The sequence below is a fragment of the Lepus europaeus genome, chromosome 7 (genome assembly GCF_033115175.1).
Source record: "Lepus europaeus isolate LE1 chromosome 7, mLepTim1.pri, whole genome shotgun sequence".
Classification (NCBI taxonomy): domain Eukaryota; kingdom Metazoa; phylum Chordata; class Mammalia; order Lagomorpha; family Leporidae; genus Lepus; species Lepus europaeus.
The window spans coordinates 96,503,391-96,526,794 of NC_084833.1; the positions used below are offsets into that span (position 1 = coordinate 96,503,391).

Consider the following 23,404-nt stretch of genomic DNA (forward strand, 5'->3'; position numbering starts at 1 on the left):
CAGTGAATAGAAAGGCTCGGGTTACACCCAAGCCACAGGCTTCCGAGTGGAAACGGGAACCAGCAGCGGCTCAGGTGCCTGGTGACTTCGGTGCCGCGGCCGCGAGCCGTCCAGTGCGCTCCTGGTCGGTTGTGGCAGGCGCAGCTGCCGGCGCCAGGCCCCACCCCGCCCTCGGCTGCCGGCCAATCGCGGCCGGCCGCGGAGGAGACGGGCGCGGGGGCGGAGCCTGCGCCGCATCGCGGGGTCCTGCGGACCGGGGAAGTGGCTGTACTCGCGCGCGGGTCTTTGCCCTTGAAGCTGCGGCTCAGCGCCCTGTGGTCATGGCTGTGCTGGCGGCCCTTCTGCGTGGCGGCGCTCGCGGGCGCGGCCCCCTGCTGCGGAGGCTGGTGCAGGTGAGCGGGCCTCGCCCCTCGCTGGGCCTCGGGGCGCCGAGCCCGGTTTCTGCTTCGGGAGGGTCCGCGCGCTCGGGTGCAGGCTTGGACGGCAGCCCCCGCCCCGAGACCCGCCGGGAGGGCCTCGCCCTATGCGGGCCGTGCGCGTGTCTGTGCGGGGACTGCTCGTCCTGGCCTCAGCGGCCCTGCAGGGTAGACGGAGCCTGAGGGCCCGGGGCTGGAGGGAGAGGGCCTGCTCTCTGTAGGCCCCGAAAACAGCTTGGAGATGTTCGGTGAAACGTGTTTGTGAGCGTTGTTGTCCAGTGTTTCTTCCCAACCCCACCCGGCACAATGGACAAGGCCCTCTCTGACCATAAAAAGTGTTGCTGTCTTGCAGCGTTTAAAAACTTAGGGAAAAATAAATGGCGACTCGGGTAATACAGGACACGAAGTATACCAGCTGTAGGCGTAGCTGGAGTGTTCACAGCCCATGGCTCCTCTGCTTCTTGTATTCGGAGAACACAGGCGTGGCAGAGCCTTGAAAGAAAGGATTTATTTTCCATTTGTGGAAATGCAGGCCTGCTCTCCAGGTTTAGTGTCTGGCAACGCTTCAGAAATAGGTTAAGAACTTGCAGGGCAGGTGCGGCTGGGGAGGCTTGATTTCCACCCTCCCCCCCTCCGAGGGTTGGGGTCATAGGCTGTGAAATCCAGTTCTGTTTTAAGACTTTGGATCTGCCCCATGGCTGTGGACTGTTGATCGTTGTGTGTTTGTCATAACCACAGGTCAGAAAGAATTTGAGTGGGGAGAAAACTGGGTGTAGACTAGCACAACCGGTAGGCTGCTGGTAGTAGGCGCTGAGGAGGAGCTGCCTTAGGTAAGAGACTGTGACAATAATAGCAGTTAATACTTAGGGGGGGAGGGTTGGGAAGGGGCCCAGGCCCAGGAGAAGGAAGACTAATGTGAGTCCTGCGTGGCTGGGATCAATGAAAAGTTAAAGGGCCTGGGTTTCCAAGAGAGTTCTGTTCTTAATCAGCCTATTGGTTCTAAGGAATGACTTAGGAAAGCTCAGAAATGTAATGAGATTCAGCTGGGTTTCAGCCGGTGTTGCCCTCATGAATTGGGTGAGCCAGGTGCTCTAGATGCACAACCTTCTTGCTTTCCAGTTGACAGTCGAACACAAATGTTCCTGATTTAAAAATAACAGCTGGAGGCTGGGTAGCACGTCCTGTGTGACATTCTGTTGAACTCTAGTGCTCACGTGCACTGGGTGTTACTTGAGTTAAATGGTCGTTTACTGAATCATGGAAATCTGGGATTTTCGGTTTTCTGTGCCACTTCGTGGCATGGGATTTGAGCTTTCACCCATTTTGTTGGCTCTTTCACCTTTGCCTTCAAATAAACACAAGGCTCCCCTATAGTCAACAGACTTTTGTGGACTTTATTATTGAAATTCTTTGCTTTTCTAGCTCTAATCACCTTGCTATCTGGTCAAAGGGCTAGTCTCTACTCATTTCCTATCATTTATTCTATGTCTGTTTCCCTTTGACCCTCTGCAGTTAAATTTTTGTGCCATTCGCTAAAAGATACCAGTGATTTTAGTTTTCTGTTTTTTTTCTCTTCTTGACCTTTATACTGTGTTTGACAGTGTTGACCACTCCCTCCCTGAAACTCCTGTGTTTTATCCAACTTATTTTAATACTCAGACTTCTAAAAAAAACAAAAACAAAAACAAAACAAAACACTACTCTTGTAATTTGCCATTCCTGGACCTGTTTGCTCCCAGATGGATTTCTCTCCCTTCCCAGATCTCGTGTGTGTTGCTGTGGGTTGACCATTGCAGGTTGTGTTTCAGGGACGGCAATGCCAGCTTCTGTCCTGGTTCAGCCACTGGCTGGAGAAGGGAGAAGCCAGGGTAACATCTTTGATCCTCTGCAGTTACCCCAACCCAAAACTCTATCCCTTGACCTTGATGGTTTCCTAACTGCCCTCCAGGCTCTCAGCTGTTGTGTCATTTGTATATTCCATTTTCCTGGTTGAATCTCAGTGAACACACTCACTGTTTTGTTTTCCTTCCATTCTGTAAATTTTCAACTTTCTTCCGTAGACTTTTCTTTTCACACAGGTCCAAGGAAGTCAGAACGTTGGTGTGATGAAGCGAGTGGGGGTGGGGATAGTGATGTGATGTGATCATAAACATCGAGAGGAATGGATAGACTCAGGCTGGTGAGGTGGTAGGACCTGTTGAACTGAATGAATGGCTTGGAGGGGCTGAGAGACAAGAGGTGAAGTAGAATTTGGGGGCCCTGCCTTTGGCATGAAGATGGCTAGGCCAGGTTTTTACTGATGAACAGATTTGGGAGTAGAAAGAAAGTGGTGAGAGTTTTGGGCTTGTATTTGGGCTCATTGGGTTAGGTGGAAGGGCCTGGCACACTTGGCTGTAGATGGAGGGGAAACCATAGTCCATGAGCTCCCCTAGTGTGAATGTGTTGGGGGAAAGGGAAGTGGGTTTAGCATGGGGCTGTTGGGGGGGCAAAGCATCCCAGGCCCAGGAAGAGCAAGCAGGACCCTGTGAAGGTGAGTGGAAAGACAGGGCAATGACCTAGCAGGAAACCAGAGGGTGTTGCATCTTCAGAGTGCTAAGGGAGGTGAGGTTTTCAAGGAGGGCGGATCAGTGTCCTAGTGCTGCATGGCAAACAATGGGACGGCATTGTGTCACAATTCTGGAAGGCAGAAACGGGAAGTGATAGTGTGAGCCTCTCATCAGTAGGGGAATCCTTCCTGGCCTCTTGGCTCCTGGTGGTTGTGGCTTCTTCACTCCTCTGTTTGCATGTGGTGTTCTCCCTGTGTGTATGTTTATCTCTGGACAAATTTTCCCATTGTATACTGACACTCACTAGTTGTACTGGATTAGGGGCCCACCCTGGGGACCTCATTTTAACTTGGATATCTCTGTAAGGACCACATTTCCAAATCAGGTTAACTGAGCTCCTAGGGTGTCACACTACTTTTCTTTGCAGATGCAAACCAACTCATAACAGAGGTTGTTACCAATCTCAACAACTTGTCAACAGTGTTAAAATTTGACAAGTCAGAGTGGTAAAGTAAGGGTTTTTTTTTTTTGTTTGTTTTGTTTTTTTTTTTTGACAGGCAGAGTGGACAGTGAGAGAGAGAGAGAGAGAGACAGAGAGAAAGGTCTTCCTTTGCCGTTGGTTCACCCTCCAATGGCCGCCGCGGCTGGCACACTGTGGCCGGTGCATCTCGCTGATCCGAAGCCAGGAGCCAGGTGCTTCTCCTGGTCTCCCATGGGGTGCAGGGCCCAAGCACTTGGGCCATCCTCCACTGCACTCCTGGGCCATAGCAGAGAGCTGGCCTGGAAGAGGGGCAACCGGGACAGAATCCGGCGCCCCAACTGGGACTAGAACCCGGGTGCCGGCGCCGCAAGGCGGAGGATTAGCCTATTGAGCCACTGCGCCGGCCTAAAGTAAGGTTTTAACAAAGCAATTATATTTATAAATAACATACATAAAGTGAACAATATGTAAAATGAAACATGTTGATTAAAATTAACATAGCTAGCTAGTAATTGGAGACTTAAAAAATATTTTTTAGAAATTTATTTATTTGAATGGCAGAGTTACAGAGAGGGAGGGATTGAGAGACTTTTCATCACTGGTTACTCCCCAAATGGCTGCAGTGGCTAGAACTGGGCCAGGCTGAAGCCAAGAGCCTGGAACTCCATCCCAGTTTCCCATGTGGGTGACTGAAGCCCAAGCACTCGGGCCATCCTCCACTGCTTTCCAAGGCAGACCAGCAGGGAACTGGATCAGAAGTGGTGCAGCCAGGACTCAAACTGGATCTCATATGGTATGCTGGCATTGCAGGCAGCAGCTTAACCCTCTACATCACAATACCAGGTTCCAAATTTTTTATTTTTAATTTTTATTTTATTTTTATTGTTAACAGGTTCGCTCCCCACATGCCAGCAACAGCCAGTGCTGGGCCAGGTCAAAACCAGGAGCCTGGAACTCAGTGTAGGTGGCAGGGACTCAAATACTTGGGTCATCACTTGCTGCTTCCCAGGGTGTGCATTAACAGGAAGCTGGCGTGGAGAACAAGGCTTGGATTTGAACTTGGGCTCTCTGATATGGGAATGCGGGCATCCAAAATGGTGGTTTAACCTGCTGCACCACAGCCTGGCCCTGCTTGGAGACTTTTATAAAGGCATGAAGAAGTACAGATTTGCCATGTGTTGCTTTTGTGTGAGGAGATTTTGTGTTCCTTATACAAACAATATGAACAAACACAAGGTATTTTGTGTTTCTCTATCCTAAGAAGTTGAAAAGTTTAAATGTGGTTTAATCACTCTTCCCAAAATGCTTCTTGATAATGGCTGTTTGAACTTTGCAGATGTTACCTGTGGCTTTTTGGGTGCTTCCTGGCCTAGTCCTAGAGAGGAATAGTAAGAGCTGAATGTCCCTGCTGACAGGCTTGGTCAGTGAGGGATTCCGTAAGCCAGTAATGACTGAACATGTAGTGCTTTGGAAACAGCAGTCCTCAAGTTCCTCAATGCTATGATTTTTAATAACACAGATGATGATAGTGTAGAAGCCAGAAGCTGAGAGGCTCTGGGGTCAGACTGCCTGGATTTGAAGTCCCAGCTGTGCCTTTCCTTGGCTGTGTGACTTTGCACAGGCTACCTGGCCTGCTGTGCTTTTGTTCCCACATCTGTAAAACGAGAGCCATTGCCACTGGTTGGTTCCTTCTCTAACTACAGCCCAAGTCCCTGTGTTTTTGTCCACCCCTATTGCCACCTTCCTAGCACTGGCCACATTAGCTTTTGTCTGGTCTCGCTCCTTTTCTCCTCCTACCTGTTACAGTCAGTTCCCTGTACCGTGGCAGTGTGGTCATCGTGTCCTAGAAGAGCCCTCAGTGGCTGCGCTTGCACACAGGCCAGGTTCCAGACTCCTCCGGGCCGGGTTTGGTCTCTCAGCCCTGCAGCCTCAGGTCTTCCTGAGTTCATTTTCCTCCATACACCACCCTTCCTGTCCCTACTGTGTACCAAGGCCTGATTCATAGCCTTTGTCCTAATTCTCCCCTAGGTCATGAATGTCTTTTTCCTAGATCTTCCCAAGGCTAATAATTTTTTTTTTTAAAACATTGACTCCTTATCAGATTTATAGTTTGCTAATATTCTTGCTCCATAGTTTGTATTTTTACTCTGTTGCTTATTTTCTTGGCTATGTGGAAACTTTTTTTAAAAGATTTATTTATTTATTTGAGAGAGAGGGAGGTCTTCCATCCATTGGTTCACTCCCCAATTGCCTGCAACGGCCGGAGCTGAGCTGATCCGAAGCCAGGAGCCCAGACGCGGGTGCAGGGGCCCAAGCACTTGGGCCATCTTCTACTGCTTTCCCGGGCCACAGAGGAGAGCTGGACCGGAAGTGGAGCAGCTGGGACTGGAACTGGCACCTATATGGGATGCCAGCACTGCCAGCAGTGGCTTTACCCACTACACCACAGTGCCAGCCACCCCAAGGCTAACTCTTTGATATTCATTTCTCTCTGACTCTCCCAGAAAGGCTTGTTTGACCATCCGTGTAGAGTAGCTCTCAGTTTTTCTCTAGCTTTCTATCCCATTTTGTTGGTTTCATGATGTATTTTCTTTAGCTGAAATTTTGTTTTGCAGAGTTGTTTGTAAGTGTTCAGCTTTGTTCACCTATTTTTTTTGCAAAAACTGCCATTACAGGATGGAAAATAAACACTTTCTTGGAATGAAGAGTCTAGTAGAGCAGACATTCAGGCCACAGGTGTGTATGTGGAAGTCATTAGGTGTGCACAGTGTGCTGTGCCCCAGGTGGTTGGTCTCGGCCTCCAGAGTTGGCAGTGCAGCTGAGCTCTTTCAGGATGATTCTGTACATAGATAGAACTTAACTGGTTGTGTTCACTTAGCACATTTTATTACTCACTGGGTTCAGTGTTGGTTTTTTTTTAAAGATTATTTATTTGAAAGTCACAGTTACACAGAGAGAGAAGGAGATGGAGAGAGAGAGGTCTTCCATCTGCTGGTTTGCTCCCCAGATGGCTGCAACGGCTGGAGCTGTGCTGATCCGAAGCCAGGAACCAGGAGCTTCTTCTGGGTCTCCCATGCAGGTGCAGGGCCCCAAGGACTTGAGCCATCTTCTGCTGCTTTCCCAGGCCACAGCAGAGAGCTGGATCAGAAATGTAGCAGCCAGGACTTGAACCAGCACCGATATGGGATGCTGGCACTGTAGGTGGTGGCTTTACCCGCTACGTCACAGCGCCGAACCCGTTCAGTGTTCTGACCACACTGCTCTAAAGCTGTCATTCATTCCTCTGAAGTTCCGTGAACACTAAGCAGTGGCTCACCCATGTGATAGGGATGTAGCAGAGAATGAGACACAGCCCTGCTCTTGAGAAACTGCCAGTGTGTTGGGGGCAGGGAGGAAAGCAGAGATGAGACCCATGTGCTTACAAAGTGAGAGGTGCTTTGAAGGAGAAAAAAAAAAATGTGTAAACCAAAGAGAACAAATGGTTGAGGCCAAGATTAAATAGAGTGAGTGGTTAGTGAAGATCAAGGGGTGGGGGATGTGTCATGTGGGCCAAGATGTGAAGAATAAAAATGAACCTGCCAGGGGCCAGGGAGAGCTATGGAAAAAGTATTACTGGCAGAGGCCCCTATGAAGAGCCTGGGGTAGGACAGGATTTAGAACAAAGAGGAAGGCATGTAGGTGACTCTGAGCAAAAGTGGATTTGGAAAGAAATTGGTGCCTAGGTCATGCAGGGCTTTGCATGGTGTAGTAAGTAAGGATTTCCCAGAGAATGGGAAACCACCAAGGGATCTGAAGCAGGAGAGGGAAGAGTTTGCAATGATTTACCGTTTATTTATTTATTTTAAATATTTATTTATTTATTTATTTGAAAGAGTTGGAGGGAGGGAAGTCTTCCATCCTCTGGTTCACTCCCCAACTGGCTGCAATGGCTGGAGCAGTGCTAATCTGGAGCCAGGAGCTTCTTCTGGGTCTCCCGTGTGGGGGCAGGGGCCCAAGGATTTGAGTCATTTTCCACTGCTTTCCCAGGCCATGGCAGGGAGGTGTATTGGAAGTGGAGCAGCCAGGACTCGAACTGGTGCCCATATGGGATGCTGGCACTGCAGGCAGTGGCTTTACCCGCTATGCCACAGTACTGGCTCCAAGTGATTTACTATTTAAAATGGGATGGACTATAACAAGGCCAGGGGAAGCAGGAAATTGGGTAAGGGCTATGAGTAGGAGCAAGAGACTGTGGCATGATCTAGGCGATTTGGGGGAGATGAGGCAGAGAGGAGAATTCAGGGATATTTTGCATACAGTGTTGAGAGCATCTGCTTTAGGAGTTGAGCTAGAGGGAAGTTGCAAGAGTGGTTTTGGCTTGAGCAGCTGAGGTGGACGATACTGGGAAGAAGTGGGAAAATTGAGCTATGACTTGGACATTGACTTGAAGCTACCAGATTAGGTCTAGGAGACTAGGGACTAGTGGAGAGGTGGGACCTGGAGAGAGAAATTTGGGAATGAACACTTAAATGCTGTTTAAAGCCATGGGACCAGAAGGCCTGGAGGAGACAGGCTGAACTGTTGAGAGGGACCAGGAAGAAGGCCCTGGGATATTTCAGCACTTAGAGGTCGGGAGGGGAAAGATGACATAGAAAATGGACTGAGAAAAATAAAACAGTGAGGTAGGCAGGAACACACAATAATGGAAGCCAATCAAAGGGAGGTTTTCCCTAGTAGTTTATGCTTGTACCTCATTTCGTCCTTTTTGTTTTTAAGATTTATTTATGTATCTGAAAGGCAGAGTGACAGAGAGCAAGAGAAAGACAAAAAGAGAAATCTTCCATGTGCTGGTTTACTCCCCAAATGCTTATAGCAGGCAGGTCTGGGCCAGTCTGAAGCCAGGTGCCAAGAACTTTATCCGAGTCTCCCATGTGGGTGGCGGGAGCCCAAGCACTTGGGCCATCTTCTGCTGGCTTCATCACCACATTAGCTGGGAGCTGGATTGCGAGTGGAGCAGCTGGGAGTGGAACCTGCTTGGAAATGGGATGCCGGCATTGTAGCTGGTGGCTTCACCCGTTGTACCACAATAGTGGCATCTTAGTTACTGAGCCAAAGACCAGCCTCGAAAGGGTTTTTTTTCCATCCAAAGATAGGAAATAAAAGGTTGCTGGCCCTGCCGGAACTCAAACCAAATCTAAGTAAGGAACTCTGTGTCTCTTAGAGTGGACTGTGGTTTTTCCGAGTAGACAAATGCTCCATTGCTTGGCTTCTCTGGTTGCTTTCGGCACTGCTCCTTGCTCTAACCTCCGCTTTTACGTGGCCTTAGCTGGCTATGGTGGTGACTGGCTGCAGTCCCTTGTGACTTTACAGCTCCGGTCCCCACCATTATGGAGCTGACGCGGCTTCTCAGGGTGCTAGCTTGGTTCAGTCCCATCCGCTCTGGCCAGGACGGCAGATCACAGATAGGTTGCATAAGCCCCAGATCAAAATTCTGTGTCAAAGGGACACGTGTGTTCGTTCACCCAGCTGCTCCTGAGTGTATCCGTGCAGTGTTTGGGACTTGCTTTCTTGAGCACAGCTGTGTGTGCTGGATGGGCTGGTGATGCTGCTGTTAGCTGAGCGCCCAGGTGCAGCTCAGGGGAGTAGAAACACCCTTCTCATACCTGACATAGCTTGAAGAAGTGAAATACAGACAGAAGATGGCAAACAAGTTTCCCTTCAGCATCTGATGGCAACGAGTAACAAATATTGTGTTAACGTGAAATTTAAACAATGTGTGTGGAACTCGGAGCTGAAGTGTTTCAGCAGAGCCCCAGATTGGAAGTTGATGCCACACCATGGGGTGTTTCTCCTCCAGACCCAAGGGTTGGCTTATGTATGATGTCACTCTTGTGGTTCTTACCAGATTGCGTTTTAGGATTATGTCCGGATAACTTTAACATTTCTCCCCCAGAAGATTGTAATGCCACTTGAGTATAAGGACCATAATTGACAAATCTCAAATCCGCGGTTACCGCCGGCTAAGGGCTAAGTGCTGTCAGTGTGTCTGTTAAGCAAGTGAAGGATCACGTTGCCCTGTGTCAGTCAGCTTTGCCTCATGGAGGCGTCTTAAGAAGAGAGGGTGCACCGAATGTTTGTAATGATGACATTTTAAAATGAGGGCTGAAAGGTGATTTCTTAAAGCAGAGTTGTTTCCACCTACAAGTGACTTAACCCACCACATGACATAGCATGAAAGGATCACAGAGTGACATTCTGGCCTTGCCCTGCCCAGGAGCACACCCTCTGAGTTGCCATTTGCATGTCTGTGTTTTCATCCACACACTTTACTCCAATTAGTGTGTATATGGGAGGGAGAGAGGGGAAATATTTGGGGTTAATAGGCCCGTCTCTGTCTATGACCCCTACTTGTCAAGCCTACTTTGTGTTCGTCTGTTCTGTAGTATCAGTGGGAAGTTTTAGTTCTTTGCACTGGGTCAAGACAAAGTGTGTGTGATCTGGGAGAAGCTAAGTTCTCGGTCTGTTAATGTCTGGATGTCGGTGGGCCTGTTGATCTGTCGCTGTGCTTATGAGGCGTGACTCCCCGTTGTAGCTGTCGGCAACAGTTGGTTCTAAATGTAAGCTGTCCTACTGGAATATTTGTTCTGCTTTCTGACCTCAGAGAGTCAAGTTTTCTTCTTTGTTCTTGGTCCTGTAAACAGTTCAGTTTCAGATCTGTTGGGTCGCTGGACTGTGGCCTGCATTTTTCAGAATTTCTTCCTGTTGGCCTATGTTCCTAGGAACACAGTCTGGTTGGATCATTACATATTGCATACATGCGTTAAGATATCACACTATATCCCATAAATAAGTACAATTGTTATGTGTCCATTAAAAATAAAAATCATTTAAAAAAGAATTGAGAAGTAGTATGGGCAAGAATTTTACTCTTTCCTTTCTTAAGAAATAGGAATTTGCCTGGAAATGTAGATCCTATTTATATGCAATGTTTTTTTATGTCATGACATTAAAAATATTTGTATTACAGGAAATGAGATACGTGGAGCGAACTTATGTATCAAAACCCACGTTGAATGTAAGTATAAATTTAAGTTGTGCATTAAATGTTCAAGCATATAAAGGAAATGTGAGTGTAGTTCATGAAAATGCATATGTGGAGGTCAGCACTGGATTACATGATGATCAAGGAATAGCTGACTCATCAGATGTTAAGTTCCTCCTGGCTTACCAGCAGCACCTTTCTATGAGTCCTGGCTTAGTTCTTGCTGCTTTCCCACAGTCTCCTGCCAGAGCCCTGTGCTGTGTCTGAGGCCTCACTCACAGGGCCCCTCGTGTTGCGTGAGGCACGGTGCTGTCTGGCGCCACACTTTGTTATACAAGGCTCTCAAAAGTCACTTGGTCACAGTGACTTTGTGTCAACATCTTGAGTACAGTTTTCTTATTTATCCGTGAGCTTACCAGGAGATTGTAGAAAACAAGAATAAGGGAGGGAATTGTTACAGTAGGCTTTTATAGTGTTTCAGAGAACTTCTTTGTCTTCCTTTTTTCAAGATTTATTTATTTTATTTGAAAGGTAGCATTACAGAGAGGCAGAGGTGGAGAGAGAGAGGTCTTCCTCTGCTGGTTCACTCCTCAAATGACTGCAAATGGCCAGAGCTGAGCTGATCTGAAGCCAGGAGCTTCTTCCTGGTCTTCCACGTGGGTGCAGGGGCTCAAGGACTTGGGGTCATCTTCTAGTGCTTTCCCAGGCCATAGCAGACAACTGGATGGGAAGTGGAGCAGCTGAGACTCGAACCGGCGCCCATATTGAGATGCCAGCACTGCAGTGGCAGCAGCTTTACCTGCTGTGTCGCAGTTCTTTCTCTTAATCTTCATATCATTAAGAAATTATGGTGTGGCTTTGCCCTGATTAAGATATACGGCCCCTTCCTCCATACAGGGCTGGATTCCAAGCCCACCGTTCCTTTCAGTAAGGGATTCTTTTGGCTAGGGTTGTGTATTTAGCTGAAAAGGATAAAGTGACTATTTCTTCAACTTTGGGGGAGCCATAGAATTGAAATGGAAGCTTCTGGCCTGATTCCTATGGGGAACGGGAAGGAAGCTAGGACTGTCTTCCAGTAGGTTTGTCTAGTACGTCTTTTTTTTTTTTTTTTAAAAAAAAAAAGATTTGTTCATTTTTACCTGAGAGACTGAGAAGTATTCCATCTGCTTGTTCACTCCCCAAATGGTGGCAGTGGCCGAAGCTGGGCTTTTCTGAAGCCAGGGGCCAGGAGCTGCTTCTGGGTCTTCCACGTGGGTGCAGGGGCCCAAGGATTTCTGCTGCTTTCCCAGGCCACAGCAGAGAGCTGGTTCAGAAGTGGGACAGCCGGGACTCAAAGTGGCACCCATAAGGGATGCTGGTGCCGCAGGCAGATGCTTAACCTACTATGCCACAGTGCCAGCCCCTCTATTACATTTTTTTAGATTTTATTTATTCATTTGAAAGGCAGAGAGAGACAGACAGACAGACAAAGTGAGTCAGTTGTCTTCCATCTGCTGGTTCACTCCCCAGATGGCCCCAGCAGCTGGAACTGTGTCGATCCAAAGCCAGGAGCTTCTTCCGGGTCTCCCACGTGGGTGCAGGGGCCCAAGGACTTGAGCCATCTTCCACTGCTTTCCCAGGCCATGGCAGGGAGGTGGATTGAAGTAGAGCAGCCTGGACTAGAACCAGCACCCATTATGGGCTGCCGGCATTGCAGGTGGTGGCTTTACTGGCTATGCCACAGCACTGGCCCCATCTATTACATCTTAAATCATTGAATTGGTTACTTTTACATTGATCCCTTTCACAGATGTTTACCTACTGAGAGTATTTTAATCTCTGATAACATTACTCATTCTAAAAGTAGTCTGTTTCTTAGATAATATGTGAATTATGTCTATTTAATAAAAGATGCTTTGGGTACAGAAGCTGCAGTAATTTTTACCAACCTTTGTCTTGCTAGGAGGTGGTCATAGTAAGTGCCACAAGAACCCCCATTGGATCCTTTCTAGGCAGCCTGTCCTCACTGCCAGCCACCAAACTTGGTTCCATTGCAATCCAGGGAGCCATTGAAAAGGCAGGTGGGTAGCTGCTTTGCTTTTTGTGTCGATTTAGTGGACCAGATGTTTACTTTGTGTCTTTTATATATTTATATATTTTAATATATTTTGTATACAATATATATTATTTATATTTTTATATATGTATGTAACTTATAGAAATGGCTTATGCCTGCATTTCCAAATTCCCTTATAAAGAAGTCTTTGTACAGAGTGAGGAAATTAAACACTGCTAAGAGTAAGAAGCCCATTCCTAGCTGTTACTAGGAAATCACTCATTATTAAAATGAACCCAGCCTGCAGTGCTTTTTTGGTGTTTTTTTTTAAAAGGGATTCCAAAGGAAGAAGTGAAAGAAGCCTACATGGGCAACGTTCTGCAAGGAGGTGAAGGACAGGCCCCCACAAGGCAAGCAGCCCTGGGCGCAGGTACCAGGAGTACACTTCCGCTTTTGTATTTAAGATGTCTGAAATGGCCAAATGAAGGTTATTTCTGTTCAAATAAAGTATTAAATGAATCATACATTTAGAGACATGTTGGCAGAAGAAATGTAGTTTCTAGTAATGTGCTCTATGCTGTTAATTTTAATTATTCAGTTGTGTTTGAAAAGTGTCTCTGTCAAAAATATGACCTATATTGGTTTTAGGCCTACCTATTTCTACTCCATGCACCACCGTGAACAAAGTGTGTGCTTCAGGAATGAAAGCCATCATGATGGCCTCTCAAAACCTTATGTGTGGACATCAGGTAAGAACTGGCTTCTTTCCTACTTTCTAATTAACATAGTAGCCAATGCTAAAGACCTAGTACACTAATGCTTCAGAAATGGGCATAAATGAAGTTGCTATGTTGTCTCTTCTCTCGGTTTGCTAATTGCACTTGAAGTATAGGTCAAAATGATGGCCAGTGTGTCTTGGGTTAAAAAGTTTTTAATCAAGGTATTATAGTCATCTTAGTCAACTTGGGATGACTTTTTTTTAAAAAAAGAGTATTTATTTGAAAGGCAGTTACAGAGAGAGAGACAGACAGAGACAGACAGGAGACAAAGGCAGAGATCTTCCATCTGCTGGTTCACTTCCCAAAATGGCCACCACACCTGGGGCTATGCCAGGCCGAAGCCAGGAGCCTGAAGCTTCATATGGGTCTCCCATATAGGTGCAGAGGCCCAAGCAATAGGTCACCTTGTGCTGCTTTCCCAGGTACATTAGCAGAGAGCTGGAGCAGAAGTGGAGCAGCCAGGACTTGAACTGGCTTAACTCACTCTGCCACAGCACCAGCCCCTTGGGCTAGCCTTTTACTGAAAACTGTGATTTAAAAAAAAAATCATAAATTACATTTTACCCACAGCAAGAAGGGTTTCCATTAATAAGGAGAACAAGGTGCTGATCTGGGAATCAAAGCACTGATTGGGCTCTGGATTAATGACTAATCTGTAGTTCCTGCAGTGCTCAGATTGAGTTGCTGTGCAGGCTTTCCATTGGCCTTGCTGATTGATCTAGACCTTGTCTTTAACAGATCAAGCAAGAGATAGGCTGCTCTGCAAACAGACTGTCATGTCAGCAGACTAGACCTAGCCTCAGAGAACTAAGATCTTCCCAGATGCAAGGCTTTGATTTTTGCATAGCAGGTGTGACTGAGTCATAGGCAAATACAAACGTACAGGGGTGAAATGTGAAAACAGAGATCTTTATCCCTTTCTAGTACATTCTAGCCTACCAGGGGAAAATCAGTTGTGAATGGTTTGCAAATTATGTCTCACATACATAAGAGCCACAATTATGTGTACCTTTACTTTGTACTCCTGCCTTATTCTTTTTAAAGATTTTATTTATTTATTTATTTAAGAGGTAGATCTACAGAGAGGGAGAGACAGAGAAAGGTTTTCCATCTACTAGTTATTTCCCAAATGGCCAGCATTAGACCAATCTGAAGCCAGGAGCCAGGAGCTTCTTTTAGGTCTTCCACATGGCTGCAGGGGCCCAAGGATTTGGGCCATCTTCTACTGCTTTTCCAGGCCATAGCAGAGAGCTGGATTAGAAGAGGAGCAGCTGGGACTTGAACTGGCATCCATATGGGATGCCAGCGCCTCAGGCGGAGCTGCCCACTATACCACAGTGCCAGCCCCTGTTTTTAACGATAAGGGAAGCCAAAGAAAAAGGATGGAAATCTGAGCTACTGTACCAGACACTTGGGTATAAAGGCAGTACAAGAGTACTTTAAACATCTGTGGAAGAGTGAAATGAAAAGGATGAGTTTTGGAAATGGACCTTTGGCCTAGCAGTTGGGAGGCCCATGTCCCGCGCTGAGTGCCTGGGTTTGAGTCTCTGCTCTGGCTCGTGGCTCCTCCTTCCCACTGGTGGTTGCATTCCTGCTGCCCTCCTCGAGGAGTTGTATTGCATTCCTGGCTCTGGCCCCAGTCCAACCATGGCTGTTACAAGTGTTTGGGGAGTTATTGCTGATAGGGACTCTGTCTTTCAAATAAATACAAAATTTTTAAAAATATTATTTTTGGGTGCAAAAGTTATTTTGGTGATATTTTGATAATATGTGGGAAGTGCATATTCTGAATAGCCTATGCATGGATTTCAGTTTTTTGCCACAATCAAGTTATACTTTTAATTCCATTTTTCATTGACTTTATTTGAGAGGCAGGGAGAGACAGACATAGAGCAAGTTCCCATCCATAGGTTTACAACCCAAATACCTACAGTGGTGCAACTTGGCAAGGCTTAAGCCAGGAGCTGGGTTCATGTTGAGATCTGTGTCTGCCCATGATAGTATACTACTGAACTACCGTACCTTTTTTTGTCTTTCCTTATTGAGTGGACATCTAGGTTATCTCCAGTTCATTATTTTAAATGCTTGTATATGTATTTATAAAATCTTTGTGTACTTAATTCTGTTGATACTGTACTACCTTAGTGCTTACGAATCTGGGGCCAGACTAAATTCAACGCCTAGTTCTAACTTGTCAACTGAATGTCTTTATGACAGTCATTGGAGATAATGATGAACAAAATATTTAAAAAGAAATCTCTTCATGTGCAAGCTTCTATTGGAAAAGTTCCCAAAAGAACTGCCGAGTCAGGATTTAAAAATTTTCGTATTTTGACATGCTTTCTGTAAAACCTGTAATACTTTAACTTTCCAAAAGTTGTGTAAGCCTGTTTGCCTGTATTCTCCTGAGCATTGAGTGTTACTGAACGGTTGTCAAGCCAGTGGGTGAAGATTATGAGATTAATATTTTAAAGCTTTTTGAATGACAGGCAGGGAGGTTTTTTTTTCCCCTGAGAGGCAGTGAGATGAGATGGGAGGTGGGAAGACAAAGATGATGAGTTCCCATTTGCTGGTTCAAGAAAGGGAGAGAATAGAGCACAAGCCGCCACAATCCAGGTCTCCCATGCTGGTAGCACAACCCAGTTACTTAGTGATCACCACCGCCTCCCAGGGTGTGCTTTAGCAGGGAACTAGTCAGGAGCTTCTCAGAGAAGCCTGATGAGTTCTGTGTGACCTGAGGTGTAGACCAGTGCTCCCAGGCATGCAGCACTCAGGTGAATATGACGACTTGGGGCAAGAAAGGCTACGTCAGAGGTCAGCTGGTAAAATCAGGTGGCTGATTTTGATGAAAATCACAAGTTGGAAGGATCATTTCCATGAACAAGATTACTCCTTTTAAGACATTACATTTTTACCAGTGTGAGCGAAATGAAGAGTAAGGAGATAAGAGTTTCAGAAGATGATCTTACACGAAAGATTCCTGAAACTCTGGTTAATGGCTGCCTCTGATCTTAATTCTCTTCACACATTTAGACCATTTGTTTTCCAACAGGGTCAAGTGGCAAAGAGGATCCTTCCTGTACTGACTGTGTAGAAAGTGTTTAAAAAATCCATGTTGAATACTCACTTCACTGGTAGCTGAGTAAAGGGTGAACTGATGCTGGCTGTTCTGTGTTGCTGAGCAGGACGTGATGGTGGCAGGTGGAATGGAAAGCATGTCCAACGTCCCCTATGTAATGAACAGAGGAGCAACACCATATGGTGGGGTGAAGCTGGAGGATTTGATCGTAAAAGATGGGCTAACTGACGTCTACAATAAAATTCACATGGTATGTGTTGTCTGTAATGGAGAACCATCTCATAAACAATATTTTTTTTAATGTATTTTAGCATTTGAAGGCTCTACAAATGTTGATTTTAGTCATTTTTTTCAAGAGATATTTTTCCATGCTCATGGCATCAGCATGGCTTAGCTGTTAGAAAAATTGCCCAATGCTTGAACAGTGCATTTTTTTACTTCTATTCTTTTTTTGACAGGAAGAGTTAGAAAGAGAGAAAGGTCTTCATTCCTTTGGTTCACCCCCAGATGGCTGCTACGGCTGGCGCGCTGCGCCGATCCGAAGCCAGGTGCTTCCTCCTGGTCTCCCATACAGGTGCAGGGCCCAAGCACTTGGGCCATCCTCCACTGCTTTCCCAGGCCACAGCAGAGAGCTGGACTGGAAGAGGAGCAGCTGAGACAGAATCCGGCGCCCTGACTGGGACTAGAACCTGGGGTGCCGGCACCGCAGGCTGAGGATTAGCCTAGTGAGCTGCGGTGCTGGCCCATTTTTTTACTTCTAAAATAGCATTTCTTCAAATACTTGAATTGGCCCAAAGTTGCTAATGACTATTTTATAAGTTGTGCAAATTGATATTTTGTTATACAAATGTCATTTTGTGAAATTCCAACTTTTATCAGGGCAATTGTGCTGAGAATACTGCAAAGAAGCTAAATATTGCACGAGATGCACAGGATACTTATGCTATTAACTCTTACACCAGAAGTAGAGCAGCATGGGAAGCTGGGAAGTTTGCAAATGAAGTTATTCCTGTCACAATTACTGTAAAAGGTACTGTGTTCCAGAATATATTTTGAGTTTTGTTATTGCTTGAAAGAGACACGTATATCTTCTATCCACTGGTTGAATCCTTAAATAACTGCAACGACTGGGGCTGGCCCAGGTTGAAGTGGCAGCTGGGAACTCAATCCATGTCTACCAGCCACATGGGTAACAGAGACCCAGCTATCTGAACAGTTCCCTGTCTCCCAAGGTTCACATTAGCAGTAAACTTGAATCAGAAGCCAAACCAGGACTCAAATCCTGGCACTCTGACATGGACTGCTGTGATCCCAAGTGGTATATCTTAACTATCCCCTAGAATTTTTTTTTTTACCAGGTTTTAAATGTTGAAGTTAAGATTTAAATTAGCACATAATCTTTGTTCATTTCAGTTGACACTTGTTAATAAAGGGAAGAGTGCCAATGCAGAGATAAATATATTTAAGATTTATTTATTTATTTGAAAGAGTTATACAGAGAGAGGAGAGGCAGAGAGAGGTCTTCCATCCGCTGGTTCACTCCTGCAATGGCCAGAGCTGCGGCGATCTGAAGTCAGGAGCTTCCTCTGGGTCTCTCACGTGGGTGCAGGGGCCCAAGGACTTGGGCCATCTTCTACTGCTTTACCAGGCCATAGCAGAGATCTGAATTGAAGTGGAGCAGCCGGGACTCGAACCGGCGCCCATATGGTATGTTGACACTGCAGGCTGCAGCTTTACCCACTACACCACACCATTAGCCCTGAACATTTCAATAAGCTCCTCTTTAAGATACTGAACATAATGGAGATCAGGGATAATAAATTGCAGATTAGCATTAACGTGGGTTTTAGGCATGCAGGCCCATAAAGGGAGGCACAGACCCCAGCACACCTTGATCAACAGTTTCTTGATGAATGACTACTTGTCTTAAAATTTTTTTTCAGGTAAACCAGATGTAGTGGTGAACGAAGATGAAGAATATAAACGTGTTGATTTTAGCAAAGTTCCAAAGCTGAAGACTGTTTTCCAAAAAGAAAATGGTTAGTGGATAAAAATAAAGCAAAAGAAAAACAGTATACCAGATTTATTCTGAAAATGGTTTAAGGGTTTAAAAAGTGATTCTAGAAAGTGATTTCAATTTTTCAGACTCCAGTAAAATTGAATTGTTTCAAAGTTTATCCCTTGTGTAAGTTTTAAATTGCTTTTCACATGCAGTTCATCTTGAAAGTTTGTGACTAAAGTCAAGTGTACACGTTACGTTACCCAAGGACAGTATTCAGGGATGTATCCTCTGTGCCTGGCATGTCATGGCTCCTCACTGAGTCACTCAGATCTCTTCACAGTTGGCCATGTACAGTGTGATATTAACCTGAAATTAGTTTTTCCCCCTTCCTGAGTGAATTGTCTTTGTTTTTTCTTTTTAAAACATTACCTAAAACTTCATTTTACAAGAGTATTTTAATAATTTCTGTAAGTCTTATGGAGTCTACATTGACAAATTCTGCATCACGAAACTATTAACAGTTCAGTAGTTTTTAGTATTCTTTGCCATTTAACTCTAGCTGATTCTGTCAAGAATCCGATATAGTGAACGTTTTAGATAAACAGAGTTAGCCTCTAGGGAGAAAATATGAACTGATCCTTGCTTTGATGGGTTACAGACTAGCACTTATCCAGTTCCCCCATACATGTCTTCCTGAGCTAGCTTAGAGAAAACTTTATACTGTGTGGAGGTTCAACTGTCTTCACACATTTACTAGCATAGGCAGTACTCCCGTAGCATTTTTTATACTGAACCAAATGAATCCAGGGTTGAGGAGTGTCTTGACCCCATCTGTTGTCTGCAGGCACTGTCACAGCCGCCAATGCCAGCACACTGAACGATGGAGCAGCAGCTGTGGTTCTGATGACTGCAGACGCAGCCAAGAGGCTCAATGCTAAACCGCTGGCAAGAATAGCAGGTAGAAAATGTGCTGACCTTGTTTACGACCAAACTTCTATAGTCCTTTCTGAAATTTTGTTTATTGCTAACACATAATGCTGTAGTTAGCTATTTCTATCTATTAGGAGAGAATTTAACTGATAAGTATGTCAATTGAGATAGAAACTCCTTTAATATTATACTTTTTTATATTAGAGCAAGTCTTTAAAAAACTTGTCCTCTTATGTGAGACTAAGGTTTGTATTTTGTCTTAGGCAGAAAGGAGAAAAAAAATGAATTGGGAGTCTAGAAACAGGAAATCTAGATTTCCTGTTTCATTAACTATGTGGCTTTGGGCAGGGTATCAGTCTCCTTGACTTGGCCCTCTTCATAAAGAGTTAAAGCAGATGGACTTCTATAAAAATAGAAACAGCTTTTTCTTTACATCTTCTAAGGTTTATTTTTTTTGAAACACAGAAGAGATCCTCCATCTGCTGATTCACTCCCCAAAATGGCTACAACAGCTGCAGCTGGGCCAGGTTGAAGCCAGGAGCCCAAGTGCTTGAGTCATCTTTTGTTTTTCTCAGGCACATTAGCAGGGAGCTGGATTCTGCTCTCAAACCTATGCTCTCGGCCGGCGCTGCGGCTCACTAGGCTAATCCTCCACCTTGCGGCACTGGCACACCAGGTTCTAGTCCCGGTCGGGGCACCGATCCTGTCCCGGTTGCCCCTCTTCCAGGCCAGCTCTCTGCTGTGGCCCGGGAGTGCAGTGGAGGATGGCCCAAGTCCTTGGGCCCTGCACCCCATGGGAGACCAGGAGAAGCACCTGGCTCCTGCCATCGGATCAGTGCGGTGCGCCGGCCGCAGCGCGCCTACCGCGGCGGCCATTGGAGGGTGAACCAACGGCAAAAGGAAGACCTTTCTCTCTGTCTCTCTCACTGTCCACTCTGCCTGTCAAAAAACAAAAAAGCCAAAAAACCTATGCTCTCAAGGGATGTTGATGATGCAGGCAAAAGATTAAGCTGCTGCACCACTATACTCCAGTTCATGTTTTTTTTTTTTTTTTCTTAACCTCAGCACTATTGACATTTTGCACTAAGTAGTTCTTTGTTATGGAGGCTCTTCTGTGTGCTGTGGTATATTTAGCAATATCCTTGGCCTGTATTCACTAACTTCCACTGGCATCCTTCCTACCTGTTGTGACAAAAATATCTGTAGACAGTGCCCATGTCCCCTTCAGGCAGATTCCCTTTAAACTCTTAGCTGATTAGTATAAAGTTTAGAAATTTAGAAAAGGAACAGCTATCTTTACATGTATTATGGGGATTAGGAAGTCTACAGTAAATGGCTTGTCTTTTGTATATTATGTATAGCAGATACAAATTTGGGTGCTTATAAAGAGACATTTACCAACTTTTGTTTTTTTAAATAGCATTTGCTGATGCTGCTGTAGACCCTATTGACTTTCCAATTGCACCTGCATATGCTGTACCAAAGGTGAGAACAGTGAGGGACTGTGTTTCAGTGAGCTGCCTTCTTTGCTTATACCAGGTTTATACTGCAGGTTTATATTTTAAATATTACTTATCTGCCAAAGCACACAGTTTGATCTTAATCTTTCTACTTCTTGTGAAAACAGAATGACAAAAATATAAAGTATAACCCCAAACCACATTTTCCATAGACATTGAAAAAAGGTAAGAATTTTATAACTGAATTACTATATTCTAAAAAGGCAAAGGATGGGGTGGCATTAAAAAAAATTAAATAGAAAAGGGAATGCTGGTAATGAGAAGCAGTGGCATCCCTCTTGAATGGGATCTGCTGACAGGAGGTCTTACAGAGTAAGCAGTGGAATCAGACAGAAAACCTATGTATTCGATTCTGGGAAAGACTGTGTAAAGGTATTAGCTTAAGGATAATTAGCCCAGAGAATGACCAAAATAAAACAGATTGTATAAGAGTTTAAAGTCACGAGTATTTACATCTGTGGTTATCACTAAGTCCACAGTAGTAATAGTTTCTGTTCGTGAAAATTGAATTAAGGCATTTGTTTTGGTGTCATAAATCAATGTATAGAAGGATCTCTCATGGAAAATACATATGAAAAAAGCTATGCATGGATTTCAAATTTTTTGACTCCAAGATAAGCTTACCTTTTAATTCTATTTTCCACACGTTTTCTGAAGCATCCTCACAGAGATGAACAAACCCTTTTCATTTAACAGGAATCGAGAACTAAACATATAATCAAAAAGATAGACCTTAGGAATATATAGTATACTCAGATGTCTGTTCTATCAGCTCAAAATGAGACATAAACTAATGTAAACACAATTCATTGATTATAACATGAGGAATTAAAAATGTGAAAGTGGATCCTTCCTATTAAAAACTCCATAGTTATAGAAACAAAAACTAGAATTAGAGAATTTTAAGAAAACAATCAAAATAATTGTGATTGTTAAGGCAGTATCATTTGTTTTCTATAAACTTAGGTCCTTAAAGATGCGGGACTGAAAAAAGAAGATATTGCAATGTGGGAAGTAAATGAAGCCTTTAGTCTGGTCGTATTAGCAAACATTAAAATGCTGGAGATTGATCCCCAGAAAGTGAACATCAATGGAGGAGCTGTTTCTCTGGGGCATCCAATAGGGTAGGTAACATACAAATATACCTAGATGAATAGTTCCTATTGGGTTCCCATTTAAACTTTAAAAAAAAAAAAAAAACAAAACTTTTATTTATTTAAAACACAGAGTGACAAAGGTCTTCTGTTTACTCCCCAAATGCCCAACTTAGGCTGTGCCAGAAATTCCCTTTGGGTCTCCCATATAGGTAGCAGGAGCCCAAGTAATGGGCTTGTCTGCCACTCCTTGCCTAAGAACATGGCAGAGAGTTGGATGGTAAGAGGGGCCAGAACTCCACTATGGAATGCAGATGTCTCAAGCAGCTGTGTAACCTGCTTCATGATAATTCCTGCTGCTTTTGGTTTAACAGTTTTCCTTCCTACCCATTCTTTATAACGCAGACACCATTTGTGGTATACAATAAGCAACACTAACCTCAAAGACCTGTCACATTATTGTTTAAAACCTTTTTTCCATGCCAAATATAAGATCCCTTAAGACTAAAGTCTAGGGGCCGATGTTGTGGTGCAGGGAGTTAAAGCCTTGGCACCCATGTGGGAGACCCAGAGGAAGCTCCTGGCTTCAGATTTGCTAAGCTCTAGCTATTGTGGCCATCTGGGGAGTGAACCAGTGGATAGAAGACATCTCTCTCTTTCAAATGAAAATCTTAAAGGACTAAAGACTATGCTCAGAGTTTTAAATTTTTTAATTTATGTGAAAGGTAGTTAGAAAATGCTTTTCCCAGTGGCTGCCACAGGTAGGCCTGTGCTGAAGCTAGGAACTCAATTCCACATGGGCTTCAAAAGAACTGACATTTCTGAGACAGGTCTCCCAAGTTTAATTCAGCTATAAATGGTTTGTAGAAAGTGTGGAATAGAACATTTTCTGGTTTGCGATAAACTCTGTACTCCACTAAATAATCAAAATGCTTTCTTAATCCTAGGATGTCTGGAGCCAGGATCATCGTTCATTTGGCTCATGCATTGAAGCAAGGAGAGTATGGACTTGCCAGCATTTGCAATGGAGGAGGAGGTGCTTCTGCTATGCTGATTCAGAAGCTGTAGACCACCTGTGTTAAGGACGCACTGTGTGACTAGAAAGCTCACCAGCGTGCCTTTCCTGACTCAGCGTGTACTTAAAATAAGCGATTTCATTTTGTACTATTTTTTTAATCAAATCCCCAAACCTTTTGAATTAAATAAACCTTTTCTTTTGCAATCTTTAAGAGTGTGACATATTTACCTTATGAATCTACATTGTCTGAGATACCATTGGTGGTATTAGTGACTAACGTAAGTAGCTAGAAGCGTCCATTTGAGACACAAATTTATATATATTTATATATATTTATATTTTCTTTGAATATTTATAGGTAATTAACCTTCAGAAGGCTCACCCTCTAATATATTTACCAACAGTAGCCAGGGCTGGGTGGCAGGGACCTAACTGAGCCATCACTTGCTGCCTTCCAGAATGTGCACTTGCAGGAATCTGGAT

General features: G+C 44.7%; 2 protein-coding genes across 2 annotated transcripts in view; one reads left to right on the forward strand and one right to left on the reverse strand.

Moving 5' to 3' along the window:
* The first annotated feature begins 225 nt into the window (after window positions 1-225).
* ACAT1 (acetyl-CoA acetyltransferase 1) lies at window positions 226-23,132 on the forward strand. The gene is made up of 12 exons (XM_062196964.1): window positions 226-392; window positions 10,450-10,497; window positions 12,407-12,524; window positions 12,834-12,929; window positions 13,148-13,248; window positions 16,464-16,607; window positions 17,237-17,387; window positions 18,301-18,396; window positions 19,204-19,317; window positions 20,710-20,774; window positions 21,776-21,933; window positions 22,851-23,132. The coding sequence occupies exons 1-12, from the start codon at window positions 321-323 to the stop codon at window positions 22,969-22,971; spliced, it is 1,284 nt and encodes a 427-aa protein (XP_062052948.1). The 5' UTR covers window positions 226-320; the 3' UTR covers window positions 22,972-23,132.
* LOC133763391 (protein NPAT) overlaps window positions 17,811-23,404 on the reverse strand; it is a 68,100-nt gene continuing 62,506 nt past the window's right edge. The window contains exons 20-21 of the mRNA XM_062196963.1: window positions 21,434-21,515; window positions 17,811-18,019 (exon numbers count right to left, since the gene is read on the reverse strand). The gene's annotated coding sequence lies outside the window, so the exon portion shown is untranslated. The remainder of the gene's footprint in view (window positions 18,020-21,433; window positions 21,516-23,404) is intronic.